This window comes from Trematomus bernacchii, unplaced genomic scaffold, assembly GCF_902827165.1.
Source record: "Trematomus bernacchii unplaced genomic scaffold, fTreBer1.1, whole genome shotgun sequence".
NCBI lineage: Eukaryota > Metazoa > Chordata > Actinopteri > Perciformes > Nototheniidae > Trematomus > Trematomus bernacchii.
The window spans coordinates 1-14877 of NW_022987532.1; the positions used below are offsets into that span (position 1 = coordinate 1).

At 43.2% G+C, this 14877-nt stretch overlaps 2 protein-coding genes across 4 annotated transcripts in view; one reads left to right on the forward strand and one right to left on the reverse strand.

Moving 5' to 3' along the window:
* Positions 1-2061: 2061 nt before the first annotated feature.
* Positions 2062-4748, forward strand: LOC117476120 (PAN2-PAN3 deadenylation complex catalytic subunit PAN2-like; the record flags this gene model as incomplete). The annotated part of the gene is given in 4 exon segments (XM_034122497.1): positions 2062-2241; positions 2411-2504; positions 2820-3015; positions 4471-4748. Coding segments are annotated over 4 exon segments (615 nt in total), but the record flags the coding sequence as incomplete, so codon positions are not given.
* Positions 4749-7543: 2795 nt separating this feature from the next.
* spats2 (spermatogenesis associated serine rich 2) overlaps positions 7544-14877 on the reverse strand; it is a 33413-nt gene continuing 26079 nt past the window's right edge. For all 3 annotated transcript variants that reach the window (XM_034122494.1, XM_034122495.1, XM_034122496.1), the window contains exons 10-13: positions 13917-14026; positions 11081-11183; positions 10490-10629; positions 7544-9214 (exon numbers count right to left, since the gene is read on the reverse strand). In XM_034122494.1, coding sequence (XP_033978385.1) covers positions 8939-9214; positions 10490-10629; positions 11081-11183; positions 13917-14026 — 629 coding nt within the window. In that variant the 3' untranslated portion in view covers positions 7544-8938. The remainder of the gene's footprint in view (positions 9215-10489; positions 10630-11080; positions 11184-13916; positions 14027-14877) is intronic.

Consider the following 14877-nt stretch of genomic DNA (forward strand, 5'->3'; position numbering starts at 1 on the left):
AATATCAGATAAGAATCAGGAGAGGAGTTTTTGCTTTGTTTGCAGAAGCAGAGAGCATCATGGGAAACTTTTCTTTATGATCAGATCTTGATGAATCGTTTTTTTACCGTAAAACATTTCGTAAACTGTCTCTGAAAACCAAACATGCTGTTTCTATAACCCCTATCAGATATCAAAGTGCATGTAAACTAGGTCAGTGAACTGCCCGAAGGACTCTTTAAAGTAGAGACACTACATACTGATATACACCTGAACATCAGCAGGAGAGGACTCTTTAAAGTAGAGACACTACATACTGATATACACCTGAACATCAGCAGGAGAGGACTCTTTAAAGTAGAGACACTACATACTGATATACACCTGAACATCAGCAGGAGAGGGACTCTTTAAAGTAGAGACACTACATACTGATATACACCAGAACATCAGCAGGAGAGGACTCTTTAAAGTAGAGACACTACATACTGATATACACCTGAACATCAGCAGGAGAGGACTCTTTAAAGTAGAGACACTGCATACTGATATACACCTGAACATCAGCAGGAGAGGACTCTTTAAAGTAGAGACACTACATACTGATATACACCTGAACATCAGCAGGAGAGGACTCTTTAAAGTAGAGACACTGCATACTGATATACACCTGAACATCAGCAGGAGAGGACTCTTTAAAGTAGAGACACTACATACTGATATACACCTGAACATCAGCAGGAGAGGACTCTTTAAAGTAGAGACACTACATACTGATATACACCTGAACATCAGCAGGAGAGGACTCTTTAAAGTAGAGACACTGCATACTGATATACACCTGAACATCAGCAGGAGAGGACTCTTTAAAGTAGAGACACTACATACTGATATACACCTGAACATCAGCAGGAGAGAACTCTTTAAAGTAGAGACACTACATACTGATATACACCTGAACATCAGCAGGAGAGGACTCTTTAAAGTAGAGACACTACATACTGATATACACCTGAACATCAGCAGGAGAGAACTCTTTAAAGTAGAGACACTACATACTGATATACACCTGAACATCAGCAGGAGAGAACTCTTTAAAGTAGAGACACTACATACTGATATACAACTGAACATCAGCAGGAGAGGACTCTTTAAAGTAGAGACACTGCATACTGATATACACCTGAACATCAGCAGGAGAGGACTCTTTAAAGTAGAGACACTACATACTGATATACACCTGAACCATCAGCAGGAGAGGACTCTTTAAAGTAGAGACACTACATACTGATATACACCTGAACATCATCAGGAGAGGACCCTTTAAAGTAGAGACTCTACCTACTGATATACACCTGAACATCAGCAGGGAGAGGACTCTTTAAAGTAGAGACACTACATACTGATATACACCTGAACATCAGCAGGAGAGGACTCTTTAAAGTAGAGACACTACATACTGATATACACCTGAACATCAGCAGGAGAGGACTCTTTAAAGTAGAGACACTACATACTGATATACACCTGAACATGAGCGGGAGAGAACTCTTTAAAGTAGAGACACTACATACTGATATACACCTGAACATCAGCAGGAGAGGACTCTTTAAAGTAGAGACACTACATACTGATATGCACCTGAACATCAGCAGGAGAGGACTCTTTAAAGTAGAGACACTACATACTGATATACACCTGAACATCAGCAAGAGAGGACTCTTTAAAGTAGAGACACTACATACTGATATACACCTGAACATCAGCAGGAGAGGACTCTTTAAAGTAGAGACACTACATACTGATATACACCTGAACATGAGCAGGAGAGGACTCTTTAAAGTAGAGACACTACATACTGATATACACCTGAACATCAGCAGGAGAGGACTCTTTAAAGTAGAGACACTACATACTGATATACACCTGAACATCAGCAGGAGAGGACTCTTTAAAGTAGAGACACTACATACTGATATACACCTGAACATCAGCAGGAGAGGACTCTTTAAAGTAGAGACACTACATACTGATAGGACCCCTTCTTTAAACCCTAACTCCTCTCTGTGTGTCTCCCTGCAGGTGGTGGACTACCTGACTCAGTATTCTGGAATAAAACCCGGAGACCTGGACGCTAAGATCTCCTCGAAGCACCTGACCACGCTGAAGTCTACGTACCTGAAGCTCAGGTTCCTCATCGACACCGGCGTGCGCTTCGTGGGCCACGGCCTGCAGAAAGACTTCAGAGTCATCAACCTGCTGGTGAGTCAAACACAACCTGAGATCAATCACTGTGAAGAATGAAGGTATTATAACTATAAACACAGGCTCCTGCAGCATGCTGGCTCCCACAGGAACATCAGACCTCTAGCTACACCTTTCCTCTTCAAGCATTACATTTAGTGTTGTTGTTGTTGTTGTTGTTTTGAAGGTCCTCAAAGATCAGGTGGTGGACACGGTGCACTTGTTCCATCTTCCTCGCAAAAGGATGATTTCTCTGAGGTTCCTCGCCTGGTACTTCCTGGGTAAGTTAGGGCGCCTATTGTACTTTCTTTAGATGATTGTCTAACCTTTACTTTCCCACGGTCTGAAGGGTCTTCCAGTTTATCCAGAGTCTGCAGCTTCTCTGTTTCGGTTCACTCTGGTTGTTTAGTTTCAACCGCTTTACACCAGAATCACATGAAGCAGTGAAGCAGCGGTCGGACGTACGGCCAATAATCCTCCTGCAATATAACATTTGCACCACAGTTTTAGTCCGGATGCTCAGACAGAGTTTCGTTGTCTTGTACTCTGTGCGATGCCAGTAGAGTGTAACCCCCCCCCCCCCCGTGTGTGTGCAGAGCTGAACATCCAGGGCGAGACCCACGACAGTATCGAGGACGCCCGCACGGCGCTGGCGCTCTACAGGAAGTACCTGGAGCTGAGCCGCGGGGGGGGGCAACGACGAGGTGAGGAAGGTCCTGAAGGGGCTGTACGAGAAGGGGAGGCAGCTGGACTGGAAGGCCCCCGAGAGCGAGCCCCAGGACCCCCCCCAAGGTACAAACGCAACACTTTGTTTATTGGTTTTCCCCCACACATAACAGGAGAACATACAGAGTGGCCTGAGGCCTGTACTACGAAGCCGGATGTTCTCTGAGCGGCTAACTTCAGGGAAATCTCAGGCTTTCCGGTCCTACGACGCTGGTTCTCTTTTTAGCGGGCTAGATCTCCATGGTAACTTATGCTGAGCGGCTAACCCCCTTGGGAGGAGGTTAGGTTGCAGGCTAAGAGATCAACTCAGTGAAAGCACCGCCTGCTGACCAATCAGAGCTCCGTGTGCGGAGTTTAAAGCGATCAAGTCATATTACAGGATAGAGGAAATACAGAAAAACTGCCGTTGCAGGAAAGACGGCCGGCAAAAATCACCTGACTGTGAGAACGTGAACATTAATAGAATATCCCCTCCCATCTTCAGAGCAATCTGACTATTATAACATTAGCGTTAAGAAAGCTTACTTAAATATCTGCCACGACATAAGTAACCAGATCAGAGTAACATTAAGTACAGTCCGCGGCACTGTGAGTGCAGACGTAGATGTGTCCCATTATCATTCATATCATATCACATCATAATGTATCATATATTTCCTTATCTGAGTCAGCTGAGCCGTATCTGGCCGTGCAACACTCACAGTGTCACATACTGTATGCAGAAGTATTATTTTAAGCAACACATTAAGTTGACGAAACACTCGAGTCAAATGTAATTAAAGTCAGATCGTGTCTTAGACGGGGCGGTGATATCATAAACCTGTTAATGTACGCATTCAAACACTTTTTCTGTTACCAGCTGTATTCACCTTGCAGGTGCAGCTATGTGGCTTTGATCCTGGATAAAGTGTTTAAGTCATGGATGTTTAAAGTTTAACTTCTTCATATTTGACTAATATTAAAGTTCACTTTTCATTCAGGAAGTATGACGCTGCGCTGTCAGTACGCTTGTCCATGTTTGTGATTGGTCGAATGCTCCAAATACCACCCCTTTCATGTGAACGCGCACCTAACTAGATAGGACACGGCTGGCTTGAGCGATCCACTTGATAACCAGCGTCGTAGGACAGTTTAGCGAGAGCGCGTATGTTTTGGATTGGGCCAACCGGCTAACTCAAACATATCCAGGTTAGGTTGAACCAGCTTCGTAGTACAGGCCTCAGGAGGAGCTATATAGAAAATAAATGCAAAAAAGACTATTACTGTAATAGGTGTGTGTGTGTGTGTGTGTGTGTGTGTGTGTGTGTGTGTGTGTGTGTGTGTGTGTGTTGTGTGTGTGTGTGTGTGTGTGTGTGTGTGTGGTGTGGTGTGTGTGTGTGTGTGTGTGTGTGTGTGTGTGTGTGTGTGTGTGTGTGTGTGTGTGTGTGTGTGTGTGTGTGTGTGTGTGTGTGTGTGTGTGTGTGTGTGTGTGTGTGTGTGTGTGTGTGTGTGTGTGTGTGTGTGTGTGTGTGTCCTCTGCAGGTGCCGCTGTGTTCCCCTCGGTGATGGGCCTCTGAACCTCCTCACACACTCTCTCCTCACTTTGTGTATTTGTATTTCTGCATTGTGTATTTCTGACGGTCGTTGTTGTTGTTGTTGTCCTCAGTTCGGTGAATACACAGTTTAAATCATGTCAACATGTGAGCTGCTCCTCCGGACAGGAAGAGGACATTTGTTCTTGATTTTGAATCTTTTTTTAAAGAAAATACATCATGTTTTTTGATGCCTGTAAATAAATAAACGGATCAAGACGAGCGCTACGAGGTGTTTGTGTTTATTACAGAGAACTGGGGAAATCTGCATTTCATGATTTACATAAAACAGGAAAGTCTGTGGAAAGAAACTTCAGTATAGTGTTTTGGAATTGAGAAAAAACGACAGTCAATATTTATTTTACATTATGTCATCATTGTGAGAAGCAAAGTCATAATGACATAGTATGGTATAGTATTCCGAAATGTAGAAATGTAATCATATATTATGTCAAAAATATCCCCCAAAAATAATGGTATAGTGCTTTTTAAAGAAAATACATGTTTTTTGGTGCATGTAAATAAATAAACGAATCAAGAGTATCACTATGAGGTGTTTGTGTTTATTACAAGCTACCGGGGTCATATGTTGTTACGTTCCCTCCTGTACTAGGGGTACGAAGGGAAGTAGCTAAATATTCAATAACCGGGAGAGAGGAAACTGATTTGTGAAGCCACAAGATGTTCTTTTAATTAGTCAAAGAAAAAGAGGCTCACTCGCCAATTTGCAAACTTACGACAAAACCAAAACAACTTTCACGTAACAGAAAGCGACCACAGTCAACCAAGACACTGGCCAGAACTTCTACAAGTTGCACATCCAACAAAAACACTCCACTGCTGCACAGATCACCCACTGCCATCCATGCAGCCAGAGGAGAAGGAAGAGAGACTGCAGCCTTCCTCAGGTCCTTTATGGAGGCTCTGATTGGGGATTGGGAGCACCTGAGGGAGACAATCAGGGGGAGAGAGAGAGAGACACACACACACGCACACACTACGGCACGTAACATGTATTTCATGATTTACATAAAAAATGAATAGTAAAGTAAGAAAAAATCTGAAAAGATTCTTAGTGAAGTATGTCGAATTAAATGACATGGTATTGTATATCAAAAATATCTGAAAAGAAGTCAGTATAGTACGTCGAGAAAGAAAAGGCTAATCTTCTCTGATCGCTGTATTAATAATAAAGTCTGCACTGAAGTGAACTTTTTAAGGATATCAAATAAAGTAAATCAAAACAATAACCAATCAGAATCACTCGGTCACCAAAGACCGAAGTGTGGCGTTAACGACTGAGAATACAACTGTAAACACAAGAGCATTTTGGCTCCTACAACAACAACCAACACATTCAACCTGTTTTGTGTGATATTCTCTCAGTCATATTTCTTCCCTGCAACAGTTTGCTGCTTATTGTTGGACAGAAATGACTTAAAGGTGGGGTAGGTAAGTTTGAGAAACCAGCTCCGCTAGAATTTGAAAATACACAACCGGAGAAAATCTGCCACTTCCTCACAGAGCCCCTCCTCCAACACACACGAACGCGCACATGACCAATGAGGGCACGAGATAAGTTTGTGCACAGATGGAAGGCTGACAGGCAGGTAGGCCATCCAGTTATTTTAGCCGGGCCGGCTCAGATGATTGGTCGTGCTTTTTACAGTACTACGGCTTCCACAGATGATATTTTTTTATGGATTTATTGTCAAAGCACTTCAGATATTCATTGCTATCAGGATGTTAAGAGCATTCCATGGAATATAACAAAAAGTGTATCTCGAGCCGGTTTCTCAAACTTACCTACCCCACCTTTGATGTTGTATATTAAGAGTTTGATCTTGTATATGTATAGAAAATACTAAATATACACTATTACTTTTTTTGACATACGAAAATATGTCGAAAATATCTGGAAAAAGTAATAATATAGTAAGTTGGAAAAAAGTCAGTATACTATAACGGAAACAACCAATCACAGGTGTGTGTGGTGTTCACCAATAATGAGAATAATAAAACACAGGAGCATTTTGGCTTACAACCACAACCAACACATTAAATGTAATATTTCTTCTTTGAAACAGGGGGTGTTTCTCAATGTCGAGGAAGGCTTCTCCAGAGCCACTATTTCAAGGATGCTACGTCATCGAGTCCCGCCGAAGGACCTCTCCAATGTCCAGGATGCTTGGAATTCTACCGAGGACGGCACATGTGTATCCTCCGCGGTCTTAAAATCCCCACAATGCTTTGCGCACGGACCAATTTCCCAAATCTTTGGCGGAAATGTAATGTCTCGTATGACACACACCTGTTAGCCTGTTCCATTCTTCGTTTTTTAGGAAGGATTCTTGCCTAGCCTCTGAAGGACCTGACTCGGAGAGACATGTCCTACCAAGGAAGCGTCCTCGACATTGAGAAACACCCAGTCTCCTGCTTATTGTTGGTTTTTTCCCACATTTTTCAACATTATTTCCACTTTGAAAGCAGAATTTAATCAAAAAATAAAACACAAACAGTCAGTATTGCAAACGGTTTATTCGTAGTAAATGAAGTGTGCAATTCAGTGAATGGAGAGAAAGGAGAGGGAGGGGCGGTCGATGTCTTTGGTCCATAACTCGGGTGGGGGGGGGGGGGGGGGGGTCAATGGATCAGGGTATGGGGGGGGGGAAGAGACAAGAAAAGGCACTTTGAGTTTACAGTTGTCTCAGAAAGGAGGACCTCATGATGCCTCATATGAATATCACTTACAGAACGCCCCACGTGAGCGCACACTGACAGCTACACTTATATGTATATACAGGAGAGAAGGTAAACAGGAAGTAGAAGAAGAGAGGGGGGGGTGATCTTTACAGGCTGTGCGGAGGAAAAGGATAAGGCAGCAGCTTAAAAAAAAATAAAAACAGGACGAAATAATTTTTCTTTGGCGATAAATTAATATTTCTACAGGTTGGAATGTGAAACTAAAAAAGTGGTTAAAGTGTAAAAACATAACAAAGAAAGCTCGATTTGAACTGGAATAAATGTGTTTATCAAACTGCAGACTCGACATCGCCACCATGGAAAGGGTTTAAAGGAATAGTTTGACATTTTTAGGAAAGACATTTGTCTCTTTCTGAGCTGGAGTCTCTAACGGAGAGATGGGGATGTTTTCGTTTGTTGCGCCACTCACAGGAGGATTACGGAAAAAATGTAAGTCCGATTCTCATGAAATTGAAATCAAAGCTTAAGCATGAACTAAGGGAGAAGTGATTACATTTTGGGGCTGATTCAAATATGTTTCGTCACTTATGGAAATGGAGTTGATTGACGTCGGCGCTCGCTGATAGCCCTTTGAGTAAGAGAGGGTTTCTCTGCTTCAAAATGAAATTGAAACCCATTCGATGAGACAGAAAGGACCCATATTTTTACTAAGTTTTCTAGATGTAATTGGGAAAATATCATTGGAAAAAGGAAACAAAAAAAGTCGTTACATTTCTGCAACGAAGACGAGATTCATGCGTTCAAAATTGCATGAAAAATCCTCAAAATGTCGAACTATTCCTCGACTTTAAGCACATTTTAACGTGCCAACAAACTCTTCTCTCCACACAATTAACTACAAATAATAACTCTTTAAATCTCAAATGAGAACAAAACTCTCCCTTCGGTCAGGGGAACTAAAGAAGAGGAGGGGGATGGAAGACGACAGTATCATCATGTAAACAGCCTGCATGTACAAGAGAGGAGAGAGTCCTTCAGACGAGAGGCAGCTTCCTGTTCCTCAAACTCACGGCATGATTCTGAGTTTGATTCATTCACATATGGGATTATAAAAGAGGAGGGGGGGGGGGGGGGGGGGGGTATATTAGTCTAAAGTACCGTCATGATGCAGACGTCTGGAGGGAAAAGGCAAACGTGATTCTCTCCGTGACAAAAAGGCAAGCATGATTTAAATATGTGCAGAGGAACAGAGACGAAGCGCGTGGAAGGAGACGCAGAGTCTGTAAGAAGCTAGCTTAGCTTAGCATAAAGAAATAGACGCAACTAGCTCTGATCTGATTGACTCAAAACGAGGACTGTAACTGATGAATAAATGTTTTCTCATTTCCCTTTACCAATTCAGTCAATACATTACTGATGAGTATTCATCTAAATTACGTAAATATTGAGTCAAAGCAACCCTACAATAGCCTCACAATTATAAGGGACGATATTAGAAATATTACGGTGTTTAATTTCCCTCACAGTGCCCTGACCGAACGAGGGCGCGGAGGAAGCTTCAAGTCTGGAGGATGAATGGATGAATGAACAGGCGTCTCTACAGCTGACGGAATAATGTAAACTTGTTTCTATTCTTCATTGAAAGGAGTTAGTAAAGGGTAGGGGGTTAATGGTGGTGTGTGGGGGGGGGGGGGGGGTGTGTGTTACCGGGCAGGTTAGTAGATGGGTTTTGATTGAGCTTTTTCACGTTTTTCTTTTTCTTCTAATGTCATGGTCCGCGGAGTCCTCTGAGGCAGCCCATTGGAGGAGGTGGAGGGGGGGGCGGGGCCTCTGTGGGGGGGCTGCGAGGGGCCGGGGGGGCCCCCGTCACTCTGGTGCTGTCGGTGGTTCGCCCGGGCGAAGTTCCTGTCGTGATACGAGGCGCCGTTATACCGCTGAGCCCCCGAGTAATAACCCTGACCCTGGAAGGTGCGCCGGTTACCCTGGAAAATCTGAGAGGGGGGGGGGGGGGGGGGGGGGGGGGGGGGGGGGGAGAGTTAAAGAGGTGCATATCAGTATGTAGTGTCTCTACTTTAAAGAGTCCTCTCCTGCTGATGTTCAGGTGTATATCAGTATGTAGTGTCTCTACTTTAAAGAGTCCTCTCCTGCTGATGTTCAGGTGTATATCAGTATGTAGTGTCTCTACTTTAAAGAGTCCTCTCCTGATGATGTTCAGGTGTATATCAGTATGTAGTGTCTCTACTTTAAAGAGTCCTCTCCTGATGATGTTCAGGTGTATATCAGTATGTAGTGTCTCTACTTTAAAGAGTCCTCTCCTGCTGATGTTCAGGTGTATATCAGTATGTAGTGTCTCTACTTTAAAGAGTCCTCTCCTGCTGATGTTCAGGTGTATATCAGTATGTAGTGTCTCTACTTTAAAGAGTCCTCTCCTGCTGATGTTCAGGTGTATATCAGTATGTAGTGTCTCTACTTTAAAGAGTCCTCTCCTGCTGATGTTCAGGTGTATATCAGTATGTAGTGTCTCTACTTTAAAGAGTCCTCTCCTGCTGATGTTCAGGTGTATATCAGTATGTAGTGTCTCTACTTTAAAGAGTCCTCTCCTGATGATGTTCAGGTGTATATCAGTATGTAGTGTCTCTACTTTAAAGAGTCCTCTCCTGATGATGTTCAGGTGTATATCAGTATGTAGTGTCTCTACTTTAAAGAGTCCTCTCCTGCTGATGTTCAGGTGTATATCAGTATGTAGTGTCTCTACTTTAAAGAGTCCTCTCCTGCTGATGTTCAGGTGTATATCAGTATGTAGTGTCTCTACTTTAAAGAGTCCTCTCCTGATGATGTTCAGGTGTATATCAGTATGTGGTGTCTCTACTTTAAAGAGTCCTCTCCTGATGATGTTCAGGTGTATATCAGTATGTAGTGTCTCTACTTTAAAGAGTCCTCTCCTGCTGATGTTCAGGTGTATATCAGTATGTAGTGTCTCTACTTTAAAGAGTCCTCTCCTGCTGATGTTCAGGTGTATATCAGTATGTAGTGTCTCTACTTTAAAGAGTCCTCTCCTGCTGATGTTCAGGTGTATATCAGTATGTAGTGTCTCTACTTTAAAGAGTCCTCTCCTGCTGATGTTCAGGTGTATATCAGTATGTAGTGTCTCTACTTGAAAGAGTCCTCTCCTGCTGATGTTCAGGTGTATATCAGTATACGGACAGTGTGGTATTTATACGTTTACGACCTGAATGCTGGATGTTGATTTTTTAAAGTGATCCCACCTGTTTGTTGGGGGGGGGGCGGTGGTCGTTGGGGGGGCTCGTGGTCTGGGAGGAGGGGGTTTCTCCGAAGGGGGGGCTGGCGACGGACGACGTGGAGCTGCAGCGAGAGCGGTTTGAATATCCTGTGTTGGGATGGTAAACTGAGAGAAAGAAAGGAAATGAGAAACAGCCTCAAACACTAACGAAGCTCGGCGGAAAACTCATATTTCGATCATGTAAAATATATTCAGCCTCAGATCATGATACGAATATAATAAATGAACAGTTTCAATCCTCGGTTTAAATCTAAATGTATTTCCAGAAACGTCCAGGAGGTGGAGCTGTGCTGCAAAGAATCATAATCTGGCTTAGATTAGACAATTTCTAAAAAACGAAACTTAACTGGAAAGAGTAAACGCTCTGTAAACAAACCACACAAAAGGTCATAATCAATATCAATTGATAACTAATCAAACTGTGGAACTAACCTTTATTAAACACTGAAATGATGCAACTGTAGTTCTTGATTTGTGGGGAAGATATTTTGTATTAGGAGTCATTTCTGAGATGTTCCCGTCACTAATAAAGAAACTGATGAAGATGAAGCTGTACCTGATCCAAACCCTGTGATGGTCGCCTTCAGCGGCTCGAGATCAAACGTAAATCTGAGAGCTTTCCCGAGGTCTTCATCGTATTTACGCTCACTCACAAAGTGCTGCGGAGAAAAGAAAGAGGAGAAAACGGATTATATTCAACACATAAATCCAAAATACATTTCTTATTTCTTGTTGTGGTCCACTTTGGTAAAGACTGTCACTACCCGACCTGCCCCCCTGCCTGACCTGCCCCCCTGCCCGACCTGCCCCCCTGCCCGACCTGCCCCCCTGCCCGATCTGCGAGATGGTCCGCCATATTGGACAACTCCATACGGCAACTCTAATAGGACATTTGACGGCTGCCTGATTTGCCTCGTGCATGCGCGAGTCATAAACGTCTCAAATATCTATACAAAAATCTTTTGTTATTTTGAAGGACATTCACAGTTAATGTAATTAGATATAAATTATGAATGCCATACATATTGCATACATTCACAGTCAATATTTCTTCAGTATGATAGCTGTCTAACAGAAGTTAAATCCATTTCTCACTTATTCTGACAATAAAAGGAGCTGTTAAATAATAGTGAAGTCACGTTGTAATAATAGCTCATCTCTCTCTCAGATTAATATTGTCGGGTTTTTTTAGTGTTCTTTTTCTGCTTTGCCAAACGCCACTGTGTCAAGTGTCCTATTACGGCCCCTACACACGGCGGCATGCGTTGAAGCTTCAACGCTTCTGCCCATTCACTTTGAATGGGGTGACGTCACGCTTTGCTGAACTGCATCACACGATGTAGTTGCTCGCTTCAAAAGTAGAGCAATGTTCTACTTTTGAAGCTTCGACGGAAGCGTCAGCCAATCGAATCATATGCCATTACAAGCTCTAGCCAATCAAACCGCTGCTTGTGTGTCCAGGGCGGGATATTCATGTGATTGGTTGTTGGTCGAGCTTCAGACAAGCCCGCCGCCAAGCTTCAACGCACGCCGCCGTGTGTAGGGGCCGTTAGAGTTGCCGTATGTAGTTGTTAAATATGGCGGACCATCTCGCACATGCGCAGTGCAGATCGGGTAGTGACAAAGACAACAGCATCAGAAAGCATGAACCCCAACATTAGCAACCTTTAGCTTAGCGGTGGTGACGTGAAGTCATGTGACCGTGCTGTAGTTCCTTTATAGCCCAACATTAGCCACCTTTAGCTTAGCGGTGGTGACGTGAAGTCATGTGACCGTGCTGTAGTTCCTTTATAGCCTAACATTAGCAACCTTTAGCTTAGCGGTGGTGACGTGAAGTCATGTGACCATGCTGTAGTTCCTTTATAGCCCAACATTAGCAACCTTTAGCTTAGCGGTGGTGACGTGAAGTCATGTGACCGTGCTGTAGTTCCTTTTATAGCCCAACATTAGCCACCTTTAGCTTAGCGGTGGTGACGTGAAGTCATGTGACCGTGCTGTAGTTTCTTTATAGCCCAACATTAGCCTCCTTTAGCTTAGCGGTGGTGTCGTGAAGTCATGTGACCGTGCTGCAGTTCCTTTATAGCCCAACATTAGCCACCTTTAGCTTAGCGGTGGTGACGTGAAGTCATGTGACCGTGCTGTAGTTCCTTTATAGCCCAACATTAGCCACCTTTAGCTTAGCGGTGGTGACGTGAAGTCATGTGACCGTGCTGTAGTTTCCCTATAACCCAACATTAGCCACCTTTAGCTTAGCGATGGTGAAGTGAAGTCATGTGACCGTGCTGTAGTTCCTTTATAGCCCAACATTAGCCACCTTTAGCTTAGCGGTGGTGACGTGAAGTCATGTGACCGTGCTGTAGTTTCCCTATAACCCAACATTAGCCACCTTTAGCTTAGCGATGGTGAAGTGAAGTCATGTGACCGTGCTGTAGTTCCTTTATAGCCCAACATTAGCCTCCTTTAGCTTAGCGGTGGTGACGTGAAGTCATGTGACCGTGCTGTAGTTCCTTTATAGCCCAACATTAGCCACCTTTAGCTTAGCGGTGGTGACGTGAAGTCATGTGACCGTGCTGTAGTTCCTTTATAGCCCAACATTAGCCACCTTTAGCTTAGCGGTGGTGACGTGAAGTCATGTGACCGTGCTGTAGTTTCCCTATAAACCCAACATTAGCCACCTTTAGCTTAGCGATGGTGAAGTGAAGTCATGTGACCGTGCTGTAGTTCCTTTATAGCCCAACATTAGCCTCCTTTAGCTTAGCGGTGGTGACGTGAAGTCATGTGACCGTGCTGTAGTTCCTTTATAGCCCAACATTAGCCACCTTTAGCTTAGCGATGGTGAAGTGAAGTCATGTGACCGTGCTGTAGTTCCTTTATAGCCCAACATTAGCCACCTTTAGCTTAGCGGTGGTGACGTGAAGTCATGTGACCGTGCTGTAGTTCCTTTATAGCCTAACGTTAGCTTTTTACTTCAGAAATCATGAAGTGGTGTTAATATAACTTCAAACATCCAACTGCTACTCAGTAGTATGTATCTAATACCTAATATATATATATCATTCCAATAACTTGTATATAGACTCATACTGCACTATTCCACATCATAACTTTATTTCATTTTTATAACTATTATTATTTTTGTATTGCTCTTGCTCTTATTGTTATTATGTTATGTTATTATGTTGCATTGTTGGAGAAGCCTGTGACATAAGATTTTCAACTGCATAATTACTCTGTAGCTATGTCAGATTGACAATAAAGAACCTTGAACCTTGATATGTGGAGATTCTCCGGCTGAACAGAATTTGTAAGTAGAAGAGAAATCCCATTGGACCAGGGAGATGCTGCGTTCAGGGACCAACACAGAAATACGAAAAATCACTGCACCACTCTACCTTGATGTCTGCACGCAGTTCGGTCAGCTGCTCCTCTGACATGGAGGCCGACTGATCTGTGAGCCTCCTCAGCTCCTCCGCCTTCTTCTGCCGGGCGCCCAGGATCATCACTGAAACACAAGCGTGATCGTTTACAGATGGAAACAAGCACGACAGATTATATCAAAGTAACTTATGAATACATTTAGTATGAAGTTCCACTTGTTCCGAGTGGTCTTTTTGAACATCAGCAGGAGAGGACTCTTTAAAGTAGAGACACTATATACTGATATACACCTGAACATCAGCAGGAGAGGACTCTTTAAAGTAGAGACACTACATACTGATATACACCTGAACATCAGCAGGAGAGGACTCTTTAAAGTAGAGACACTACATACTGATATACACCTAAACATCAGCAGGAGAGGACTCTTTAAAGTAGAGACACTACATACTGATATACACCTGAACATCAGCAGGAGAGGACTCTTTAAAGTAGAGACACTACGTACTGATATACACCTGAACATCAGCAGGAGAGGACTCTTTAAAGTAGAGACACTACGTACTGATATACACTTGAACATCAGCAGGAGAGGACTCTTTAAAGTAGAGACACTACATACTGATATACACCTAAACATCAGCAGGAGAGGACTCTTTAAAGTAGAGACACTACATACTGATATACACTTGAACATCAGCAGGAGAGGACTCTTTAAAGTAGAGACACTACATACTGATATACACCTAAACATCAGCAGGAGAGGACTCTTTAAAGTAGAGACACTACATACTGATATACACCTGAACATCAGCAGGAGAGGACTCTTTAAAGTAGAGACACTACATACTGATATACACCTGAACATCAGCAGGAGAGGACTCTTTAAAGTAGAGACACTACATACTGATATACACTTGAACATCAGCAGGAGAGGACTCTTTAAAGTAGAGACACTACATACTGATATACACC